The sequence below is a fragment of the Trichoderma reesei genome (assembly GCF_000167675.1).
Source record: "Trichoderma reesei QM6a unplaced genomic scaffold TRIREscaffold_18, whole genome shotgun sequence".
Taxonomy (NCBI): Eukaryota; Fungi; Ascomycota; class Sordariomycetes; order Hypocreales; family Hypocreaceae; genus Trichoderma; species Trichoderma reesei.
Window position 1 is genome coordinate 624,578 of NW_006711165.1, and position 20,209 is coordinate 644,786.

At 53.6% G+C, this 20,209-nt stretch overlaps 8 protein-coding genes across 8 annotated transcripts; 4 read left to right on the top strand and 4 right to left on the bottom strand.

The window, feature by feature from the left end:
• Nucleotides 1-279: 279 nt before the first annotated feature.
• On the top strand, nucleotides 280-1,330 carry TRIREDRAFT_110096 (uncharacterized protein; the record flags this gene model as incomplete). The annotated part of the gene is made up of 2 exons (XM_006967603.1): nucleotides 280-997; nucleotides 1,092-1,330. 2 exons carry the CDS (start codon nucleotides 280-282, stop codon nucleotides 1,328-1,330), a joined length of 957 nt encoding a protein of 318 aa, XP_006967665.1.
• Nucleotides 1,331-1,839: 509 nt separating this feature from the next.
• TRIREDRAFT_123173 (glycosyltransferase family 41) lies at nucleotides 1,840-8,896 on the bottom strand (the record flags this gene model as incomplete). Its single annotated transcript, XM_006967684.2, has 11 exons — nucleotides 1,840-2,387; nucleotides 2,534-3,147; nucleotides 3,225-5,180; nucleotides 5,717-6,820; nucleotides 7,002-7,074; nucleotides 7,513-7,551; nucleotides 7,774-8,077; nucleotides 8,147-8,342; nucleotides 8,401-8,525; nucleotides 8,586-8,625; nucleotides 8,679-8,896. The coding sequence occupies 11 exons, from the start codon at nucleotides 8,894-8,896 to the stop codon at nucleotides 1,840-1,842; spliced, it is 5,217 nt and encodes a 1,738-aa protein (XP_006967746.1).
• A 1,297-nt stretch (nucleotides 8,897-10,193) lies between these two features.
• TRIREDRAFT_123174 (uncharacterized protein) lies at nucleotides 10,194-12,402 on the top strand. Its single transcript, XM_006967604.1, has 8 exons — nucleotides 10,194-10,518; nucleotides 10,680-10,987; nucleotides 11,074-11,553; nucleotides 11,613-11,722; nucleotides 11,779-11,821; nucleotides 11,876-11,934; nucleotides 11,988-12,069; nucleotides 12,126-12,402. Exons 1-8 carry the CDS (start codon nucleotides 10,217-10,219, stop codon nucleotides 12,152-12,154), a joined length of 1,413 nt encoding a protein of 470 aa, XP_006967666.1. The 5' UTR covers nucleotides 10,194-10,216; the 3' UTR covers nucleotides 12,155-12,402.
• A 596-nt stretch (nucleotides 12,403-12,998) lies between these two features.
• Nucleotides 12,999-13,308, bottom strand: TRIREDRAFT_66269 (uncharacterized protein; the record flags this gene model as incomplete). The annotated part of the gene is made up of 3 exons (XM_006967685.1): nucleotides 12,999-13,039; nucleotides 13,105-13,129; nucleotides 13,222-13,308. The coding sequence occupies 3 exons, from the start codon at nucleotides 13,306-13,308 to the stop codon at nucleotides 12,999-13,001; spliced, it is 153 nt and encodes a 50-aa protein (XP_006967747.1).
• A 1,133-nt stretch (nucleotides 13,309-14,441) lies between these two features.
• On the top strand, nucleotides 14,442-15,720 carry TRIREDRAFT_80484 (uncharacterized protein). The gene is made up of 5 exons (XM_006967605.1): nucleotides 14,442-14,508; nucleotides 14,565-14,649; nucleotides 14,728-14,753; nucleotides 14,841-15,342; nucleotides 15,421-15,720. The coding sequence occupies exons 1-5, from the start codon at nucleotides 14,495-14,497 to the stop codon at nucleotides 15,562-15,564; spliced, it is 771 nt and encodes a 256-aa protein (XP_006967667.1). The 5' UTR covers nucleotides 14,442-14,494; the 3' UTR covers nucleotides 15,565-15,720.
• A 664-nt stretch (nucleotides 15,721-16,384) lies between these two features.
• rpl12 (ribosomal protein L12, L11 family) lies at nucleotides 16,385-17,283 on the bottom strand. Its single transcript, XM_006967686.1, has 5 exons — nucleotides 17,249-17,283; nucleotides 17,162-17,195; nucleotides 16,962-17,082; nucleotides 16,547-16,871; nucleotides 16,385-16,482 (listed from the first exon to the last, which is right to left on the bottom strand). Exons 1-5 carry the CDS (start codon nucleotides 17,250-17,252, stop codon nucleotides 16,469-16,471), a joined length of 498 nt encoding a protein of 165 aa, XP_006967748.1. The 5' UTR covers nucleotides 17,253-17,283; the 3' UTR covers nucleotides 16,385-16,468.
• Nucleotides 17,284-18,193: 910 nt separating this feature from the next.
• On the top strand, nucleotides 18,194-19,370 carry TRIREDRAFT_22945 (uncharacterized protein). Its single transcript, XM_006967531.1, has 5 exons — nucleotides 18,194-18,450; nucleotides 18,524-18,882; nucleotides 19,008-19,162; nucleotides 19,224-19,240; nucleotides 19,291-19,370. Exons 1-5 carry the CDS (start codon nucleotides 18,293-18,295, stop codon nucleotides 19,340-19,342), a joined length of 741 nt encoding a protein of 246 aa, XP_006967593.1. The 5' UTR covers nucleotides 18,194-18,292; the 3' UTR covers nucleotides 19,343-19,370.
• Nucleotides 19,371-19,448: 78 nt separating this feature from the next.
• Nucleotides 19,449-19,992, bottom strand: TRIREDRAFT_66474 (uncharacterized protein; the record flags this gene model as incomplete). The annotated part of the gene is made up of 4 exons (XM_006967687.1): nucleotides 19,449-19,570; nucleotides 19,632-19,679; nucleotides 19,745-19,883; nucleotides 19,945-19,992. The coding sequence occupies 4 exons, from the start codon at nucleotides 19,990-19,992 to the stop codon at nucleotides 19,449-19,451; spliced, it is 357 nt and encodes a 118-aa protein (XP_006967749.1).
• Between the last annotated feature and the right edge of the window lie 217 nt (nucleotides 19,993-20,209).

A 20,209-nucleotide genomic window follows, 5' to 3' on the forward strand; every position in this document is an offset into this window, starting at 1 on the left:
CAGCTGCCGGCCAGCTGCCACAACTCACCGCTCGGCTCCAGAAACAACATTCTTCCATCATAAGCTGTGCCTTTCCAACAGCTTTCGCTCCATCTTCCATCACTCGTCACATGAATCCTTCTCCCACAGAACTTCTTCCAACCTCAACCTCACCAACTGCACACATTCATCTGGATTCCAACGAAACAAACCACGCTCCATCACTCAACACCAAAGAAGCAGCATCATCACCACAAAACACAAACACATGATACCTGCAATCATCTAATCAGCCCAATCATGGGAGACTCAAGCTGGATGCGTCTCCTCCCCGGCCAACGCTGCCGCACCCCCCTATCCTCCCACCCATCTCCTCACGACCATCATCATCATCATCATCATCATCAACTTCCCCCAGCAAGCGAAGACACCCCCGAATCCAGCAACCCTCACCATCTACGCATCTCCCCACGGCCCCTGGCAGGCTTCTACCACTCCGCCTCGGACCCGGCAAACGACATCCTCGTCCGAGAAGCAGACCGCCTCCAGAACACGCCGTCCGTCGACGAAATGGCCGACATCCTCCGCACCACCATCATGGTCGCGCCCACGCCGCCGACGCTCGGCCCGCAGTACACCTCGCACGTCCTGCACCTCATCGAGGGCTACGGCAAGCTCCGCACGCAGCTGGCCGGCAAGCAGCGCGACGTCGCCCGGCTCGAGGCCGCGCGGGAGGAGGACAAGGAGCGCAGCAAGGCGCACGTCGCCGAGTGGGCGGCGCAGGAGGCGCGGTACCGCGCGGAGATTAAGCGCCTCGAGCTCATCATCCAGAAGGTCTCCGGACGGGGCGTCGAGGCCGTTGCGCTGGCGAGGTCGGGGAGTCTCATTCGGAAGGGGGCGGCGGCGGCGGCGGCGGAAAGGGGCCACTTGGTATTGGACGAGAATGAGTCTGAGCATGACGAGCTTGGGCTTGCCTCCCCTTGCCTGCAGGCCGAGGATGGTCAGAGCAGACGAACGTGTAAGTCGTGCTCCAGGTCGCCGTCTGCCCGCGGATCTGCCCTTCTTCTGTGCGTTGACCAGTTTGACTAACCAGCGTCTCCATTGATGTACAGCCTCTTTCTGCGACATCGTCGACACAACAACCCGCCTCACCACAACCCGCCAGCTCTGGCGCCATCGCTCCGAAAACAACCTCTTAGATCCTTCCTCCTCCGCCTCCCGCAAAGGCCCCTCTCCCAGCCGTCGACAAGGTCCAGTCCTGATCCATTTAGCATCACCTCAGAGGCCTACGAACCCGGGGCCGGACCAGGACAGCGGCTTGAGCGAGGAGAAGCCCTGGACGCAAGACTGACGTGGATCAGTGTTGAACACAGCCTTTTTGCCTGGAGCCTTACTGGCTTCTTGATAGTGAGGAGAGAAGGGAGAAGGGTGTAATTCAACAGAAGAGAGCAGTTAGCTGCTCGAGTTGCTTCGTAACACATGCTCGTACCTCGTCTGTCGCCCCGGCTGACATGATATCCTGCTGGTCTTGAGCATCCGTTCCCACCTTCACCACTGTCATCTGAAAATGAACAGTCTCTGGGCCGTCTCGAGACAGAATTGCAAAGATAAAAAAGAAAAAAGAAAGTTGAAAAGTCCATTAAATGGTATAAAGCCGTCCGTCCGTGGCACCCACTAGCCAGCTAGATGGATACTTACAAAATAAAATCCCATTGGCATCCGGAGGGTACTTGCGTTCCTCCAGAGATGCAACGCCCAATATCCATGCAAAAAAGCCCTGAACCCAAACCACCGGGATGGCCGTGATATCCCATCCCATTACCACAACGAAAGTGCGCCATCTAGATTTTGCAACCAATTTCACAGATATATGTCACCGCCCTTGCCCGCAACCCACCGTCGCCATGCCTCCTCGTAAGCCCTTTCCAGATCGTTTACCCACCGCCGTGTGTTGAAGAGTCCGCAGCTCCATCTGCTATCCCAAAGCAGTTTTCGTAGCTCTGCTAGACGCCCCTTGCCCCGACCGTATCCCTCATCCGTCATCACGTAAGTGAGCCCCCCGGCTAGTTCTGCGGCTTGATCCTCGTATTCCGTCTCGCCATCCGCGATCAGTTCCAGTGCTGCCTGTTGACCCTCTGCCGACTTGGGCAGCGCGCCTCGCAGGATGGACGCCGCCATCCGGGAGCACATCTTGTACGAATACCGAGGCAAGGTGAGGAGAGGAGTGCTCGACCACAGGACATCGGCGGCAGTGGTGTGCGCGTTGCACTCCGCAGTATCGAGGAACAGATCGCATACTCTAGCCCTGTTGATGTGCTGGTTCTTTGGCGCAACGTCAGTGAAGACGAGCCGACTGGCCACCTCTGCCCCGGCCCAGGCCTCGGCCGTTTGTCGCAAATTGGTCTCTCCTAGTTCAGGGAACCGTAGAAGCCAGAGTATGGCCTTGGGAGTCCTGGCGAGGATTCGTAACCAAGATCGGAATGTAGTCGGGTCAATCTACCATCAGGTTAGCTGGGAAGAGTACTACAAGCTGGCCATTTCATGCAAGCTTTACTTGCCTTGTAGAGTTGATTAAAGTTGGCCAGGATGATGGCATCGTCTGCGATTGTCGGAAATAGTTCCTTGCGCATCTTCCAGCGACGCCTCTCTTCATCCTCCCACGTCATGTCGCGTTCATTATCATCGCACGACTGCGCGTGATCACAGCAGAAGAACGTGTCTCGGCAGAATATGATGTTCTCCGAGTACATCCACTGGCGCTCATCCCCCTCGGTCATGTCCTGAAACACGTCTTCTATGGTGGTGTTGTTCCTCCAAGGGCGCAAAGTGCTCGGGGGGACGGCCGTTGTGTCGGCGAGGAGGTAGTCGCACCACTCCGCACCAAGCGTCCCGGCGAATCCCATAAAGGACATCTGGATAGGGGCCGGGCGAGCAGCGAATATTTCGTTCCGAGCACCTCTGGTGTAGCCATTGAGATTAACTAGTATGTGAATCTCATCGCGGACAATCTGTTCAATTAACTTCTCTGCCGGCCAGGAACTGACATCACGAAACACAGGCGCCTCTCTTTCGATCTGTTGCCGATGTATGGACTTGTCACTGGGAGTGGTGGCATAGCAGAAGGCCCGGGCACGTTGAGGGTTGTGGAATCCAAATACCGACTGCATCCTGTGATGGTGCCGAAGCATGTTAGCATACTGTGCTTCACGAGCCAAGGCGTCACACGCAAGAGGGATGCTTCTTACAGGTGAGCTAGCGGGTGGTTGTTGAAGTCTGACGACACGTATCCAACGTTCAGATAAGGGTTTGGCGGAGGTGGTGGCGGATACACCGTGGGCGGCAGCCAAGGGGCCCGAAGCGTCGAGCACGATATCCGCATTGCATTGCGCTGGGAGATGGACCGTATGTCCTTGGCAGATAGCGGGTACGTGAAGGTGTGGAAGGGAAGCACAGTTGGCGCAGATGGTATGGTGAGAGAAGAGGGCAGCTGAGGCCGATAATACTGCGAGGGCGTCGCCTTCCTTTGGGCGACATGCCGATCATGATACCATTTCCACAAGATGACCCTTGTCGCCCGTTCCACGAGGCGAACCAAGCGGGAGCCTTCCCACGATTTATGAGCCCAGGCACGGATGGCGTTTTCCAGGTCAAACTTGGGGTTGTGGCAGAATTCCTGGAGCTGTTCCACCAGCCCGTGGATGGTCGGCTGTTGCAGTATGCCGCGGCCCCATTGCGATGCGTCGTCCAGCTGCTGACTTATAATGCCAATCACTCGCTGGGTGAGGCCGCTGCCATGCATGGCCGTCCGCACGTCGACCAGGGTACCCTCATCGTCAACGTGCCATCGGTCATATTTGCCCGATTCCAGCAGCGCTCCACCTCTGCCACGCCAATCGCATACGGAGTTGAGGGCCGTCAAGAGCCCGCAGACGGCTTCGGCGAAATCGGGGTTCGAGTCCACCGCTCGCCTGTAATAGGCAATGGCATCCTTGATGCGACCCTTGTCTTTGACTGCATTGGCTAGGTTGGTCAGAGCGATATCAAACGTCCTGTCGCATGACACCGCCCGCTCGTACATCTGGATTGCGAGGTCCAGCTGGCCAACGTCCTTGAGAAGGCTGCCAAGATTGGTGTGCAGGTGAACATGTCTCGGATCGAGACGCAGCCCGTAGTTATAGTAGGCCAAGGCGAGAGCAAGGCCGCTGCCAGGTACGACGCCGGGGAGACTGGGCCGAGGAGGGACCGTTCCTGGCGTCGTGACATTGCTTGGTGCCGTCTGCTGCACGCCCGCAAGGAGGATGCCGATATTGTTTGCTGTAGAGGGACTCTCTTGGAGGGAAAGCGAAAGATAGTACAACGCCAGGATGTCGCCAATACCCGTGGGCTGCCTCAGCAGACTGGGCACAGTGCTCCCGCCAGACATTGCGTCCTGGAAAATCTTGGCTAGGGAGAGCAGAGCATTGCTCGTCGTTTGCACGGCGACCCGCCTTGCTGCGCCTTCGGGAACGAACGCCAGCCCGGGCAGTTCGCTACCTCCGCCATCAGCAGCAAATACAAGATGGGCAGTTTGGCGAGCCTTCTCAGGGGGGAGCAAGAGGGGCCGCCGAGAAACCGGTCTACGGTCACTGCCAGTCGAGTGTGACCCTGCCGGCGCGAGGACAGCATGGATCCGGTTAACCAAGTCTTGGACGCTTCGTATGCGCTCCCCAACACTTATCAGCACAGCTTCTTCGAACGCCTCCGAAGCCCTCTCGATATCCTTCAGACCATATAGTATTGTGCCTTTGGCGTGAACCAGTGCCAAAATCCGGCCGTTTTCACTGTTGGGGAGCGCATATCCGCTGGACCCGAAATCAGAGCGCCTGGAGCTATGGCCACTCGTCGTAGAGGCGGTCTCGTAATGATAGCTAAAGGGCGCTGCAAATTTCGATGGCTGTTGGCTAGGAAGACAGTCATCGCTGGAGGCAGGGTAGCTCGTCCGGTTTGGACTTCCTCTCTTCAAACTCAACGCTTGTTGCACGAAGCAAATGATGTCGATCGCCTCCCGGCTCCGTTTCTTGTACAGCAGCCCGACGAGCTGTTCCGTGGCCTCTAGATGGTCGGGGCGCAGCTTAATGGCTCTCAGCCAATGCTGCTCAGCTTCCTCCTGGCGGTTCAGGCAATAGAGCGTAGCGGCTAAATTCGTGATGGCCTCGACATGGCTATAATCTGAGTCAGATAGAGAACAACCACTTGATAGTTCATCTGGAACAGGTCAAACCTTGAATCTAGAGTAAGAACTCTGGAGAACCACTCCACGGCATCCTCGAACCGCGAGAGGCCATATAACAGACACCCACCGAGTAAGATTCCATCAATCCACTTCCAGTTACTCTGCTCACATAGATTCTTCAACATGTCAAACGAGCTTTTTGCGTTCAGAATTGGTAACGCTTTCGCCATGGCAACCGGACCAACTGCGCCAAATGACGAGGATGGGGTGTAGACGTTGGATGAGGTACGAAAATGTGTTGCCGAGGTACGACGCCGATGAGCTTCCACATGGACATCTTGTCCCATCGATGGCCCTGTGTTGTTGCTCAGAGTATCCTCGATATTCGATGTCAATGCCCCAGGATGGCTGGTTGGCATGATGGCCGACACAGTAGGCCGCTCAAAACGGTTATTTAAACCTCGAAAGGTACCAAAATGCTCCTTTCTAGACTTTGGGGGCCTTGGAAATACCAGAACTTTAAACCTTGAGCTGGAATTGCCGCCAGTACTCATCTGATCAAGCCTCCTAGCCGTTTGCAGGTAGGCCAGCAGTTCAACATAATGGTCCTGGGCCTTTGAGTAGACCTTTTCCGTAAAACTCGCTTGGACGGCATATTGTTCGCCGGCGGGAACATCCTCCACAAGCGAGCTCTGGCCCAGATAGCTCCCCTGCACCAATGGTTGTGAGGGAAATGAAGTTACTTCGAGGCCGGCCTTGAAATCCGGAACGGGCCTGTATGGGAGTTGGACATCTGACGTATGGTGTGAGAAGCTGGCAGGAAGCAGCATAGACCTCGGTTCAGGGTATTGGGACTGATCGAAGTAGCCGAGATTCTGCTGCGAAGCGCCCAGCTGCCAGCCAAACTGATTGAATGTCGCGGCATCAGGGGCGGAGGCCGGGGGCGGACAAAAGGCACGCACATTGTACTCTGCCGCCCTCATAAGCGGCTGATGCATGCCTGGAACCTGGCTGAACATGGGGTATCCATAGGGTTGCCATGATGGTCCCGGCTGGGGGACCATGGGGGATCCGCTGGAGAGAACGAAGTTCTGCCCCCCATAGCTGAGGGACCACGGCGAGACCGCAGGAGCTTGTCCCAGGCTTATCGGGTCGGTGTTCGAGAGACGAGGCTTGGCGTGAAAGGGCAGGTTGTTTGGAGGAACGTAGGGATAGATGCCAGAGGGCGTCGGAAGGATCAGCTGCTTGAGCGGTGGCGGGCCGGGCGACAGCTGCGTCGGCGACCCATCGTAGCCGGCGTCGATGGTGCCCCGAGGCGTCTTGCGGCGCAGATGGTAGTCGTGGTCTCGCGAGCCTTGGCCGGCGGGAGCAGCGCTGACGGGGCCGCCGTATGAGTGAGAGACGCCGCGATGGTAGGGCGACGCGACGGCTCGTCTGTCAGCTTCGGGCCTGGCAGCCGGCGCTCCAAAAGACTCGAAGTCGAGGGGAACAGGCACCACGCGCGGGTGCGTCTGGACTAGGGGCAACATGCCCACGACGGATGGTAGCGGCGGGTTCGATGGCGGGCGAGGGTTTGGAGGGCGAGGGCGAGGGCGATGGCGATGGCGAGGACAAAGGCGAGCGCGGGCTCTAGGTCGAGTCAAGGAGCGAGAAGCAGAACCACTTGCGGACGAGCAGCAATGTCGATGCCGTTCACATCATGGCTGAGGACGCCGGCAGGCATCGGGGGCTGAGGCGCTGCGCTGATGTGCACGGGGCCAGCAGCTGCAACAGCGGCACAGGTAGAGGACGTGACTTGACACTGACTTACCCTCCCGTCGGCCAGTCTAATGCCGCTTCTCGAGGTACCGGGTCCGGGTTTGTGCGCCGTACTGTATCTCTACCTTGCAAACGAGCAAACGCAGACGCAGACGCAGCATGGAGTTTCGAGCAAGGCAAGGGAAGCGTGCAGTAGTAGTGACAAACGGGCTGAGCTAGGGAGCCTCGAGGCTGGGTGAATCAAGCAGGGGGGGTATGATGTAGAGTGGGTGGCACTGGCTAACGCCTGCGTTACTCGGGCATGCAAGCTGCATGTACACAGTGCGGGGGGATGTGTCAGCCAAGGAATACCTTTGGGGTACAAGGCATTTGTTTGCTCGAGTGCTTCCAAGGAATCGAGATATGCGGTTTCCCTCACCAAAAGGGGGCAAAGGGCCTGTTTGGCAATTAGGAGAGATGCTGCAACATCGCAATCTGGTATGAGGATGAACGGCAGCCTGACACTGTGACCGAATGCAGGACCAACACTAGCAAGGTACGAGTACGGGTACATGAAAACCTACCTGGATACAGCTTGGTATAGTGTAGAAGGTAGTAGAATTCTAGGTATGGGGTCAAGCATTCAAAAGTGATGGAAATCGCAAGATACACATTATATAATCGTCTAAAGTAAGGTGCTCTATAATGGTCTAACAATCTCACCTTTCTCTCTCTATTGCGCTGTTTCAGGATCTTGCAAGAAGCTCACGACGGCTGTTGTGGGTGTGTGTCATTAACGCAGATCCGGACAAGTGTGTTGGTGTTTGTGATTTGATTTAAATTACCTTGTCTGAAGGCCTCAGGCTGCTCCGATATTAGCCAGTGGCCGGCATCGATGTCCACCAATTGAAAGCGCGGGAAGAACTGGCCAATGATGGGCAGCACGTCGTCCGGCACGTATTTGCTCTGGGTGCCTCGAACAAAGAGGGCGGGCTTTGTGTAGCGTGCCTCGCCTGGGTTCTTGTAGGGAAAGTCTCCGAGGTGGTCGAGTGATCGACCGAGTATGTCCAAGGGGACGCGAAACCTCTGGATGCCGTCTTCAGGTGAGCGATACAGGTTTCCGAGCAGAAACTGGCGGATCGGGAGCGACTGTTTGCAAGACACTGTCAGTTCTTGTCTCGGCGATGATTCGCATCAAGGAGCAGCGGCGGCATTGACCTCTTCGTAGTCTCGCAGGATGGCGTCGGCCTCGGACTGGCGAGTGACTTTGGCCTCTTCAATCTTCTTCATGCCCCGGACGTAGGAAGCAAACGTCCTGCTCAGCGTGACATCGACAGGTGCGTTGTCAACCGCAACGACCTTGGCCACCGTCTCTGGCGAGCGCAGGGCTGCCGACATGGCCGTCTTGGCGCCCCTGCAATCCATACATCAGCCGGCTGTCAGGGCTTCCCGCAGTCTCAGATGAGCCGTACATGGAATGGCCTATCAGAGTAGGTTCTTTGAGACCATGCTGGTCAATGAAGGCCAACAGGTCCTCGGTCATGGCGACATAGTCGTGGCGGGGATCGTGGGGAGATTCTCCGTGGTTTCTCAGATCCTTCATTCCTGTTTAGTCGCTGATGAAACTTGCTTGAACAGCCTCGCAGACTTCACCTACCACCGTGTATACATGAGTCTTCAAGTCTCGGGCCAGGGCTCTACGATATTGTAAGCTAGAGACCATGACAGCACACGATGAATCATCGCTTACTTGCTGATTGCCCTGTTGTTCTTCTTGGACCCAAAGAGACCATGCAGGAAGATGATGGGAGCCGTCTTCTCATCTTTACTCGGGTGGGAAGGCGAATGGAGGTCAAAGGCTAGAGGCGAGACGGCCTGGGGATATCTCGCTGAAGAGGCCAATCGCACTTGGCGACATGTGCCCAGGAATGTGGCTTTCACAAGCCGCGAGCGCAGGGGAGAAAGCATATTTACATGTGAGCGTCAAAAGGTGTTAGTAAGGAATGAATGAGAGGATTGATTGGAGTGCGCTCCCACTGCCTTGGGCGAGTATGTAATACCTTAGTAGGTAGGTAGTGCCGGTAGATGGATGCCACTAGAATTGGATGGGGATCGCAGTGCTAGTCGTACTGTAAGTTTAGTACTACTAGTAGTAGTAAGGTAGGTTGTGCCACTGCAGTGCGGTATGTAACTCATATGAATATGACAGGCCAAATTCAAAATAAGCATGAAGACGTCATGAAGTAAGGAAGCATTGCCTTAGCGTCGCCGGAGCATGTTGGTTGCTATTACAGTAACATATTGCGAGATAGAATGGCAGAGAAGTGAAAATTTCCTCATCGACGCCCTATCACAGGCCACCAACACTGTCTCCTAATCTCTCTGGGAGCACTAGCGGAGACGCGGCAGCAATAGCTCAGAAACGGGGTGCATGGCCTCGCAGCTTATACTCACCCAACGTGGGGTTTGTCGGAATTTGTTGGATGTGAGCATGGGGGATTCGGAGTTGATGCTGATGTACCGTTTCATGTCTTGCAGACGGCTGCCTTTTTCTTGTCTCCAGATGCCACAAGATGAGCCTGGAAGACGTGATGGACAGAACTGAAATGAAAAGTTTCTCTATATCAACATCTTGCACATGCACATCACTAAATATTACCTAGGTACTAGGTATGTTTACTTTCAATCTTGAACTATGTTACCCCTGTGCACATCACTTTCCTAGGCTGTTTACATGTGAAAGCCGTTGGGAGGGTTTTCCACATTAGTAGGACTAGTATACCGACTTGAGGCCATCCACCCGCTTTCATATTGCTCAAATTTAAACAAGACGGCAGATACTATATACCAACGCATCTACTCGTACTTTATCTACCTGTAGACAGACAAACACGGACCAAGATGCCTGTTTAGCAAGACGGGTTATTCAGGCAATCTCCTCCTACAAGGCATGTAAGCGTAGGATTCAGTGCTTGATAGGTAGCCAAGACCGGGCGATGGCCGTAGCCACTCTTTTTACTACCAATTATGTGTAAGTGGCCGCAATTGGCCGCAAGCCGGTGTCGGCTCCTTCTTGACAGAAAAGTATCAGCCCGGTTTTTTTTTTTATATACTTCTCAGATGCTACGTCGGGACCTGCTTAACCTAAGGGAGCAGTGAGTCATGTCAAGTCGAGGACTACTTCTCTCCTAGTAGTTGGGATAAATAGGTAAGCCAGAAATCTCCAGAGACCTCACAACCTGCCTCGGACAACAACAGACAAACACCACTCGCAAACCAACTGTCACCATGTCGTCCGCTCGCGATATCAACCCCGGCGCCCCGAGCTCGAGAACCGTCGTCTCCAGCTGGGGCCAGAATCTTTCTACCTCGCCCGTCGCGACGCTGCAGTCGCCCACGGCGAGTCTCGGCGGAATGCTGCCCCGGAGGAGCGTGCCGAAGCTGCTCAAGCCCTTCAACACACAGGACATCAAGATCCTACTACTAGAAAATGTCAACCAGACCGGGCGGGACATTCTCACGGCCCAGGGCTACCAAGTGGAAGCCCTCAAGTCCTCGCTGCCCGAAGATCAGCTGATTGAGAAGATCCGGTAAGCAGCCCTTGTCGCAATGGGTCATTGCAACTGGCCGTTGAGTCAATTGTTGCGAATTGACTGCTGCGGCTGGTTGTCTGCCAATTGACTTTTGCAAAAGATTTTTTTTCTCTCCTTGGCCATTGCTCCTGAACATCGCTGACCTTTGCCAATGCCAGTGACATCCATGTTATCGGCATCCGCTCAAAGACCAAGCTGAGCGAGCGAGTCCTCAGCGAAGCCAAGAACCTCCTCGTCATCGGATGCTTCTGTATCGGCACCAACCAGGTCGATCTTACCTATGCTGCTCGTCGCGGTATTGCCGTCTTCAACTCTCCGTTCGCCAACTCTCGCAGTGTTGCGGAGCTGGTCATCGCCGAGATCATCACCTTGGCGCGGCAGCTCGGCGACCGATCCATCGAGATGCACCGCGGCACCTGGAACAAGGTCAGCGCAAAGTGCTGGGAGATTCGTGGCAAGACATTGGGTATGCTCTTCTTCAGCCGTACCTGTTACCCCGGGCTATCGAAGCATTTGGGGTCAAGTCTTCGTGTCCTAACTTGGAACTACTAGGAATTGTCGGATATGGACACATTGGTTCTCAATTGTCCGTCCTCGCCGAAGCCATGGGTATGAATGTCATTTACTATGACGTCGTCACGCTGATGGCCCTCGGAACCGCTCGCCAAGTGCCTTCACTAGACAACCTTTTGGAGGAGGCCGACTTTGTGACTCTCCACGTGCCCGATCTGCCTGAGACGAGAAACATGATCTCCTCCGCTCAGCTGGACCGCATGAAGGAGGGATCATACCTGATCAACGCGAGCCGTGGAACCGTTGTTGATATCCCTGCCCTGGTAAAGGCGATGCGCTCAGGTCACATTGCGGGCGCCGCCCTTGATGTCTACCCCAACGAGCCCGCTGGCAACGGCGACTACTTCACAAACAACCTGAACCCGTGGGCGGAAGAGCTCCGCAGCTTGAGCAACCTCATCCTCACCCCCCACATTGGTGGAAGCACAGAGGAAGCACAGCGTGCAATTGGCGTTGAAGGTGAGCCCGCAGCATCCCGTAGGCGGAAAGAAATCGAAGCATACTGACATCGGATATAGTTGCCGAGGCATTGGTTCGTTACATCAACCAAGGTATCACTTTGGGAAGCGTCAACCTTCCGGAAGCTCAGCTTCGCTCCCTCACCCTGGACGAGCCCGACCACGCTCGTGTAAGTTGTCTCGCAACCTCACCGTGGCATGGATCGATTCTAATTTCTCGCTATAGGTCATCTATATCCATCGCAACGTACCAGGTGTGCTGCGCAAAGGTTTGTCCAATGCTCTACGACCCCTCCGGAGTGCATCATGCTGACCAAGCTCAGTCAACGAAATTCTCGGCGACCACAACGTCGATAAGCAGATCAGTGACAGCAAGGGAGATGTAAGCGCGCCTCTTTGTCCCACCTTAGACCCAGCAGCTAACAAAACCTGCAGCTGGCCTACCTGATGGCCGACATCAGCAACGTAAGATATGAGCAGATCAAGGATATCTATGAGAGCTTGGAAGGCCTTAGCTGTAAGTTTCGGACCCTATGCTGTCGTCGCATTGCAATGTCTAACAGAACACAACAGCATGCATCATGACGAGAGTCCTCTACTAGAGGATCCACGGTGATGCGTTGTCAGTTGCAATTAATGAAAGATTTTGGCATATTGGGGTCATCATGGTGGTAAAATAAAACAGGCAAGAGGACACTCTCAGCCTGAAATGAACATATATGGGAATGGCATAAATTGTTTGCTTCAACAGTTGGGTTGGTATTGACGACATGGTATTCGATAGCAGATTCAACAGCATCGTCTCCTTTCCAAGGCTTTCAAGAAGCCTTGTAGGTATATATAAATGTACAGCTTTGTTTGAGAAGAGTGGTAACATTAGGGCGTGAAATACTTCAACAACTACATGCGCCTTGTCTGCGCCTCTACAGATACTTCGCTGTTGTACGTGTAAGGTAGTAGTTGATGTACATGTTGGTGGTGCCAAGAACGAATGAACCACGCAATCATATCATGCAAGATGAGGTCGTTAGTAAGCCTATGATAATGAGATGTAATCCAGCGACAATGCCTCTATCTATGCCTTATCATTGTTGCGACCCCGGCGTGGGTGTGGGAATAGGAGCTTAAAGAAGCAGGGCAAGGGCCAGCCCGGAGCTTAGGTTTCCTCACTTGTCGACTTCATCTCAATACTGTCTTAGAAGGCAGATTGAACACATCACGGGACCTTCGGTGAAGATGTTCGATATCGTGAGCATGTTGTTTGCAGGTATATGACGCTGTATCGTAACGTAGATATATTGACAGGTTTTGGCTCGGCTTATACTATTGTTGCCCTAGCATTCCTCTATAGCACCTCTTGAGCCACAGCTCCACTCAATCCGTAACCGATGGCTGGTATTCTCGCGACAGAGTTCCTCGTCTCGTTTCTCGGCCTGATCGAATCGTCTAGTGGTCCCAAGGATGCTTCCACCCAAGCAATGCGGGGCCTACGTTCACCTATACGTTAGAACTCGGTCGAAGAGGCTTGTTGCATAGGAATTGAGTGTTTTACCATCTTTCTTTGCCCGGTACATCAGCTGCGATAGAACTGTCAGCATACGGTGCCCTCCTCTATGGTATGTTCGCTGCGGCTAAAGGTTCAGGCCGTCAAGGGGGGCATTGGACTCACCCAGAACCACATGCCGGCACCAAGAGCTGTGGCAGTTACTCGGTAGATCGGGGCGACATGAGGGACGGGAGGCTTCGGGGGACCCATGGCTGCTGCGGGTTTACTGTTGCACCTGGGGAGTTTGTTCAGTTCAAGTGTTCGAGGCAAGGGTCGTCGGATGCGGGCGGGAATACCTAAGGGTTCAAGGTCAGCGCCTCCTTGTCTTCGATCGCCAAAGGGAGTGATGGCTTCTTGCTAGAAAGACAACAAGGGGGGGAGGGGGAGCTTACCAGGCAGATTGGATTGATAGTCGCTGTTTTGCGATATGCGGGATGCGTTCAATGGCCGGCCGATGAAGCATCTGGAGCAATCAAACGCAGTTCGGACCTGTGATGACTAACACGTGCATGCCCGCCTTTCGCGCGGCGCTCATTGGCCCGCATATAAGAATATCTTGTTACCCGAGCTGTCATCACCTCTCGAATGACTGGTCGGATTCGGTGCTTGGGTGAAGTTACTAGTAGTAGTATAATACATACCTCTCCGTACATACACATGTGTAGATGGATGCGTGCTTGAACTGGCCTCCGCAATGATGCTGTGCTTCAAGACTCAGAGAAGATGGGGATACAGAGGAGGCCGTCTATTATTCAAGCGGCTCTACGATACAACTAGCAATTGCGTCTCGACATTGGAACAACATGCCGCCCGGGCATCAATACTGCTCAAATGCGAGCTCAATGCCATGATGACCGATGGGGCATCATTGACCAGTACACATCTAGAGCCAAATGTATCGTATCATTCGAGCCATCACCCTGGGAAGGCAGCCTCATACGGCCAGTGGAAACTGCTGCACTCATTATGCGACATACAGCAGTCTTCGAATAATGTACAAGCTGCAGCAAGTGATACTGCACATCTCATTGCAGAACTGCTTACAGCTTTCAATCCGACTGTCTGCAAGTCGCTGTCCACCAATCAGAGGATTTCATGGCGGATTTGGTTCTCGATACCGTCACTCGAGAAAAAATGCAGGCGTGTTTCACGTGACATCAACCGCACTTGCCACTCTCGTGCCTTAGCGCGGACGAGGGCCAAAGAGGGCTGGAGACTTGTGGAGCAGGAAAATTATTCCCACAGAATTAGCGGAAAAATATATGCCCCGGTACCTTTCTGGTTTGGCTCGCTTAGACTCAGGTTGATGCACACAACAATTGAAATTCTTCCAACCCCTCCACCAACTTCTTAGGACCCTTTCGATTCCCAAGACCTCGTACGCCGGTAAGGAATCATGGCTGTTGGAAAGTGAGTATCGATGCTGCGAATCCTCGAGAAGACCGTTTGGCCAACAAAGAGAACAGGAACAAGAGACTCTCCAAGGGCAAGAAGGGCCTCAAGAAGAAGACCGTGGACCCTTTCACCCGAAAGGACTGGTACTCTATCAAGGTATGTTGCGGACGCGCTCAAACGACTACGAAGAGGAGAGGAAAGGATCGCATCGAATGCTAATTGCAAACCCTACAGGCTCCTAACCCCTTCAACATCCGAGAGTGAGTCGCGTCGCAGCAAAGAAGAAGAAACAAACGGTCGAAATGGGATCGCCTCGAGAAACTTGGAACTGACGGATTTTCCTGCAGTGTTGGCAAGACCCTGGTGAACCGGACGACCGGTCTCAAGAACGCCAACGATGCTCTCAAGGGCCGCATCGTCGAGGTCTCTCTCGCCGACCTCCAGAAGGACGAGGACCACTCATTCCGCAAGGTCCGCCTCCGCATCGACGAGGTCCAGGGCAAGAACTGCCTGACCAACTTCCACGGACTTGACTTCACATCCGACAAGCTCCGATCCCTCGTCCGCAAGTGGCAGACGCTCATTGAGGCCAACATCACGGTCAAGACCACCGATGACTACCTCATCCGCCTCTTCGCCATTGCCTTCACCAAGCGACGCCCCAACCAGATCAAGAAGACCACCTACGCTGCTTCTTCCCAGATCCGCGCCATCCGACGCAAGATGACCGACATCATCCAGCGCGAGGCCTCCAGCTGCACCCTCACCCAGCTGGTTTCCAAGCTGATTCCCGAAGTTATCGGCCGCGAAATCGAGAAGTCCACCCAGGGCATCTACCCCCTCCAGAACGTATGTGGCTCTTTGGGAGCCTCTCCATGAGGCTGTTTTCACCATCACGGCAAAGTGCTAACTTTTTTCTTCCTGCAGGTCCACATCCGCAAGGTTAAGCTGCTGAAGGCTCCCAAGTTCGACCTGGGCGCCCTGATGGCTCTCCACGGCGAGTCTGGCACCGACGACCAGGGCCAGAAGGTTGAGCGGGAGTTCAAGGAGCGTGTTTTGGATGAGGTCTGAAAAAAGGGTTTATGTGTAGAGAGATGAGAGGCGCGGGGAAGCCCTGCGAGTAGATTCGCGCCTAGACGTTTTCCCAGTCATTTTACATGGAGTAACAACCCATAGGCGGGTAGGGAGGTTAGGTAATGTCCCTATGATATATTAAAAAACACTCGGATTGCTTCTACCTGGTGTGTGCGATTTGACGTAGAGGCCGGGCGACGTTGAACTGGTTTCTACGTCGTGCTCTTCATGAAACAGGGCCGAATTCTCAAAGATACGATATGATAGCTTCACGTCAATCGTAATGGTGGCAAAGCAGAGACGGAGATCTTTAGATGCGACAAGCTTTGCCCTTCTTTTGGCAGAGATTGGACAACTAGTAGGGCACTCATTCAGTGCGCAATAGTAGCTGCTTCAATTGCATCTTTCAACATCAAGCGGAACATCATTTGCTTGCTGGGTTAGATGGAAATGAAAGAAATATGTATGTCAGAACAAGTTTTTTATTGCATGAATATTCTATGTATTCAAAGACATGGTTAAAAACTAAATCCTAGCTTCCCTTCTCACTGTGAGAAGCAGATCATTAACAAGTCTCAAAAGTATCACAAGGAATGTTGGCATGATTGGAAGGACCAATATACCCACGGAGAGTAAGGGTATAGAGGTGAGTAAGGGGCCGGGTTCATTCTTCCTTGAGCAAAAATAGAAATACACCACTGCGCAGTGACGATGTATCTCGGAGTGAGCCAAGGGGAGCGGTGTCGAAACCGCAATGGGGGAAGATGGGGGGAACATCTGAATACATCACGACGAGCAGAATAGGAACCTGTTTGTTGGGCGTTTTTGTTTCTTTTTATTTTGGTGTCGCCCTAGACCGAGAATTTCGTCTCAGTGGGACTTGTGGTCTGAACCAGACACTCTACTCCTCAGGGACTGTTTCGCAATGTTAGCAAGCATAATTCTCGTGTACCAAGCCAGAAATGAGGGAAATGCGTACTATCAATCTCGCCGTTCTCGATGGCCTCGAGAATAGCCTGGGGAGGCTTTCCGTCGACCTGGCAGCCAATGCTCTGAGCAGTTCCCAGCATCTCCCGGACGGTACCCTTGAGCTCCTTGGCGAAAGACTTGTAGCGCATGGTGCGGGCAATGTCAATCATCTCATCGAGGCTGACGGACTTGTTGTGCTTGATGTTCTTCTCCTTCTTGCGATCACGGGGAGGCTCCTTGAGGGCCTTGATGATGAGAGAGGAGGCAGTGGGCACAACGGAGACCGCGGCCTGACGGTTCTGGATGGTCAACTTGACGGTGACACGGAGACCTTTCTGTAGGTTTTTTCGTTGCATTAGCATTGCGCGTCTGGATTATGCCTTTTCTTCTTGTGGCCATTGGGGCGCAAATGTTGTAGTACTTACCCAGTCACCAGTGGCCTTGGCGATATCTTCACCGACCTTCTTGGGCGACAGACCAAGAGGACCAATCTTGGGAGCAAGGGCCGAAGAGGCACCAACCTCACCACCGGTGGCACGGAGGTGGCTATGCGATGCAAGTTAGACTCTCGAACGTTTCGCGGGAACGCATCTCGACGCGGCAGCAGCGGCAGTAGCAGACTAACATGATCTTGACCTCGTTGGGATCGAACTTGGGAGCTGCCTGCGAGTTAGTAAAGGCCCCAAATAGCTCGGTAGAGAGGGATTCTTACGCATGGCGGCGGTTGGTGATTTGGCAGAGGCTCGTGGTTTGCTTGCCAAAGGGAGGATTGATGAGAGTGCGGTTGGGCGGAAAAAGAGACGACGGGGAAGGGAAGGAGGAAAAAAAAGAAAATTGGAGATAAGATGTGTGCCCCAGATGGGTGCCCTAATCGTGGCCCACTTCTGCTTGAGCGACTGTGAGTGTACGAGGTACTTGTACCTCGCCGTAGACTAGTCTTATGTAAGCGGATCGAGTCTCAGACTACATACTGCAGCTGCGTTGCCTGCCTATCAGAGCACCTCCATTTTAGAGAGCGCTATGAAGGGACTGCCAGTGCAGTGTATTCGAGTTGCAAAGGATCTGGTAAGGTGGGTAGTATACCTATCACTGTAGCTCTCGTGACAACAAATATAGTAAAGATGGTTCTACTGTCATGTAAAACTGTCTTGGCTTCACGATTCAGGCAAAGTCGCAGCGCATAATATCGAACCTGGCTGGGGCATATGTACGAGTCCTTATCACAGACTGGACGCCTCTGCTATCTGCTATCTCGATACCAAAACCCTGCAAATATGCTAATAGTAGCATGTACCTAGTATTTACTGGAGCTCTCCTCGTTTGCCCATGAGTTGGAGGGCTGACTACTACTAGAGGTAGCTGCATGTGTCTGGTTGTTGATCTCCTGACCAGATGCCTCATTTGATTCAAAGACAACAATTGCTGGGCCGCAGACCAAAAGCGTCTCTCCTCCGTAGCTCCGCCCTTAGCCAGGCACCTAAATTCGGGCCCAATGCTTGCCATTCCTCAAGCTTATTCGGCTCTTAACATCTGAGATATGCAATAAAGAAGCATGCCGACGGCGGTCTCCGAATGTTCATCTACGTAATAGGGACCCGGACCCAGACCCCTCTTTATGTAAGGTTTCTTTTCTTTATCGGCACCTAGAAGCCCGACTAGATTATATGTACCTGTCTGGGTAGCTTTCAAGCAACTTGCAGCTATCTCGACCTTTTTTTCTTCTCTTCTTTCTCAAAGTACAATCACGCTCAATTCCATGGCCGAGAAACCGACTCCTGCTGCTGCGCCCACGCAGTGCGTCGGCCCGACGTTTAGATCGGTCGCCGACAAGCCGACTGCGACGGTGTCTCATGAAGTACCCTTCGAGAACGTCTGCGTCCTGCCGCAGACTCCCCAGTTGATTGCTCTTCTCTCGTAGGTCTAAAGACGGCCCCTTCAACCGGCCTCCAGCGTTTTGGCCTCTGTGCTAAGCGTCTTCTGTATGCAGCATGATAAGGAACAAGGATACGGAGCGCGCAGACTTCATCTTTTATTCCAACAGAATCATCCGACTGCTTGTGGAGGAGGGCCTCAACCACCTTCCCGTCATTGAAAAGACCATCACGACGCCCGTCGGCCGGACTTACAACGGCCTGGGGTTCCAGGGCAAGATATGCGGCGTGTCCATTATGCGAGCGGGAGAGGCAATGGAGCAGGGTCTACGAGACTGCTGTCGGTCCGTAAGAATTGGAAAGATCTTGATTCAACGAGACGAGGACACGGCGCAGCCCAAATTATTCTACGACAAGCTTCCTGAGGATATTGCAAAGCGATGGGTTCTCCTGCTGGACCCGATGTTTGCAACAGGTAGCTATTCTTCCCACTCATCGTCCTCCTCCTTCTCCTCCGTCTGCCCTTGTGGTGTTCGCCACAACCAAATATTACCCGTGCCTGATGTCCCCCCATGACTGACAATCGCGAAAAAAAAAAAGGTGGTTCCGCTACAATGGCCGTCGAGGTCCTCAAGAGTCGAGGAGTCCCTGAAGACCGCATCCTCTTCCTCAACTTGATTGCCAGTCCAGAGGGAATAACAACGTTTGCCACCAAGTTTCCTCGCCTCAAAGTTGTGACGGCGTTCATTGACGAGGTAAGTGCTGATCTGGATCGCCATTGTCCAACGGCCTGTACTAATGGAATTCCGTACGCAGGGCCTTGATGAGAAGAAGTATTATGACCCCGTGAGCTCCACAAAGCGTTGGCTGACCCCTGTTGCAGTTACATTGTTCCTGGCCTGGGAGACTTTGGCGACCGATTCTATACAATTTGAAGACGGCCTTTTTTTCCCGATGAGATCCTGGTATTAAGTGTGTGTCGATATCCCCAAGCCTGTAACGCCCTAGCCTGTTCATGTAAGGAAATATACAGCAGCACAATCAATAGTCATCGTGCAGGTCGCTTTCTTCGTGCTCGTCAACGGTAGATTTCTCCAAGGGCCTTCGAGCGCCGAATGATTTGGCGGTGTTGCCCTCTCCAGCGTCTTGTTTCGCAACAGCCTCTGTAGCGCCGACAGATTAGTCTCGAAATCTCATGTTCATGAAGAAGGATGTAGAGCGTACCGGCAGCATCAACCCATTCTCCGTAGACGTCAACCGCGGCCGAGAGATCTGAAAGTTTCGGTTAGCGCAAGGACTTGGTCATGTGTGACGGCGACTGGTTGGAAGCGACGAACAATTGACGGCACACTGGAACTTCTGCCCACAGATGCGGCAGTCTAGCTGACCAACACCGGCTCTCTTGTCCAGCTTGACAGTGACTGACTTCTCGTGGTTGCAGAAGAGGCATGTGAACGTGGTTGGCAAGGGATCAGCCTGCGCTCCGGGTCAGTTTCCGCAAAGACGGGCAGCTCAGAACACGAGGTCTCCTTCTCACCCTTTTCGGCCCCATGGGCTTCCTGGAGGATGACTTTCGCTTTCCCATGGCGTCGGGAGGGGGTTTGGATGGCGATGGTTGGACGAGGGCAAAGACAGTCAGTGTCTCACGCCGCAGCTGCGAGTCGCATCGCGTTCGACTTTAGGACGTTCTCCTCTTATCTTATCGCGCAGTGATTACATACTCGTGCGCTTAGTACTTGGCTACATGTACGAGTACGTACCTTACCTTATGCGCAAGAGACCCGCTGCTTATCGTTATATTG

Excerpts from the sequence above, each read along its gene's own strand:
- rpl12 (XM_006967686.1), bottom strand. Across the intron at positions 17,083-17,161 it reads CCCAACGAGGTCAAGATCAT|CCACCTCCGTGCCACCGGTG; the intron begins GTTAGTCTGCTA and ends TGCATCGCATAG. Across the intron at positions 16,872-16,961 it reads CCAAGGCCACTGGTGACTGG|AAAGGTCTCCGTGTCACCGT; the intron begins GTAAGTACTACA and ends AAAAACCTACAG.
- TRIREDRAFT_80484 (XM_006967605.1), top strand. Across the intron at positions 14,754-14,840 it reads AACCCCTTCAACATCCGAGA|TGTTGGCAAGACCCTGGTGA; the intron begins GTGAGTCGCGTC and ends ATTTTCCTGCAG. Across the intron at positions 15,343-15,420 it reads GCATCTACCCCCTCCAGAAC|GTCCACATCCGCAAGGTTAA; the intron begins GTATGTGGCTCT and ends TTCTTCCTGCAG.
- TRIREDRAFT_123174 (XM_006967604.1), top strand. The coding sequence starts at position 10,217 with ATGTCGTCCGCTCGCGATATCAACCCCGGCGCCCCGAGCTCGAGAACC. Across the intron at positions 10,519-10,679 it reads CAGCTGATTGAGAAGATCCG|TGACATCCATGTTATCGGCA; the intron begins GTAAGCAGCCCT and ends TGCCAATGCCAG. Across the intron at positions 11,935-11,987 it reads TCAGTGACAGCAAGGGAGAT|CTGGCCTACCTGATGGCCGA; the intron begins GTAAGCGCGCCT and ends CAAAACCTGCAG.
- TRIREDRAFT_22945 (XM_006967531.1), top strand. The coding sequence starts at position 18,293 with ATGGCCGAGAAACCGACTCCTGCTGCTGCGCCCACGCAGTGCGTCGGC. Across the intron at positions 18,451-18,523 it reads CAGTTGATTGCTCTTCTCTC|CATGATAAGGAACAAGGATA; the intron begins GTAGGTCTAAAG and ends TTCTGTATGCAG. Across the intron at positions 18,883-19,007 it reads GGACCCGATGTTTGCAACAG|GTGGTTCCGCTACAATGGCC; the intron begins GTAGCTATTCTT and ends AAAAAAAAAAAG.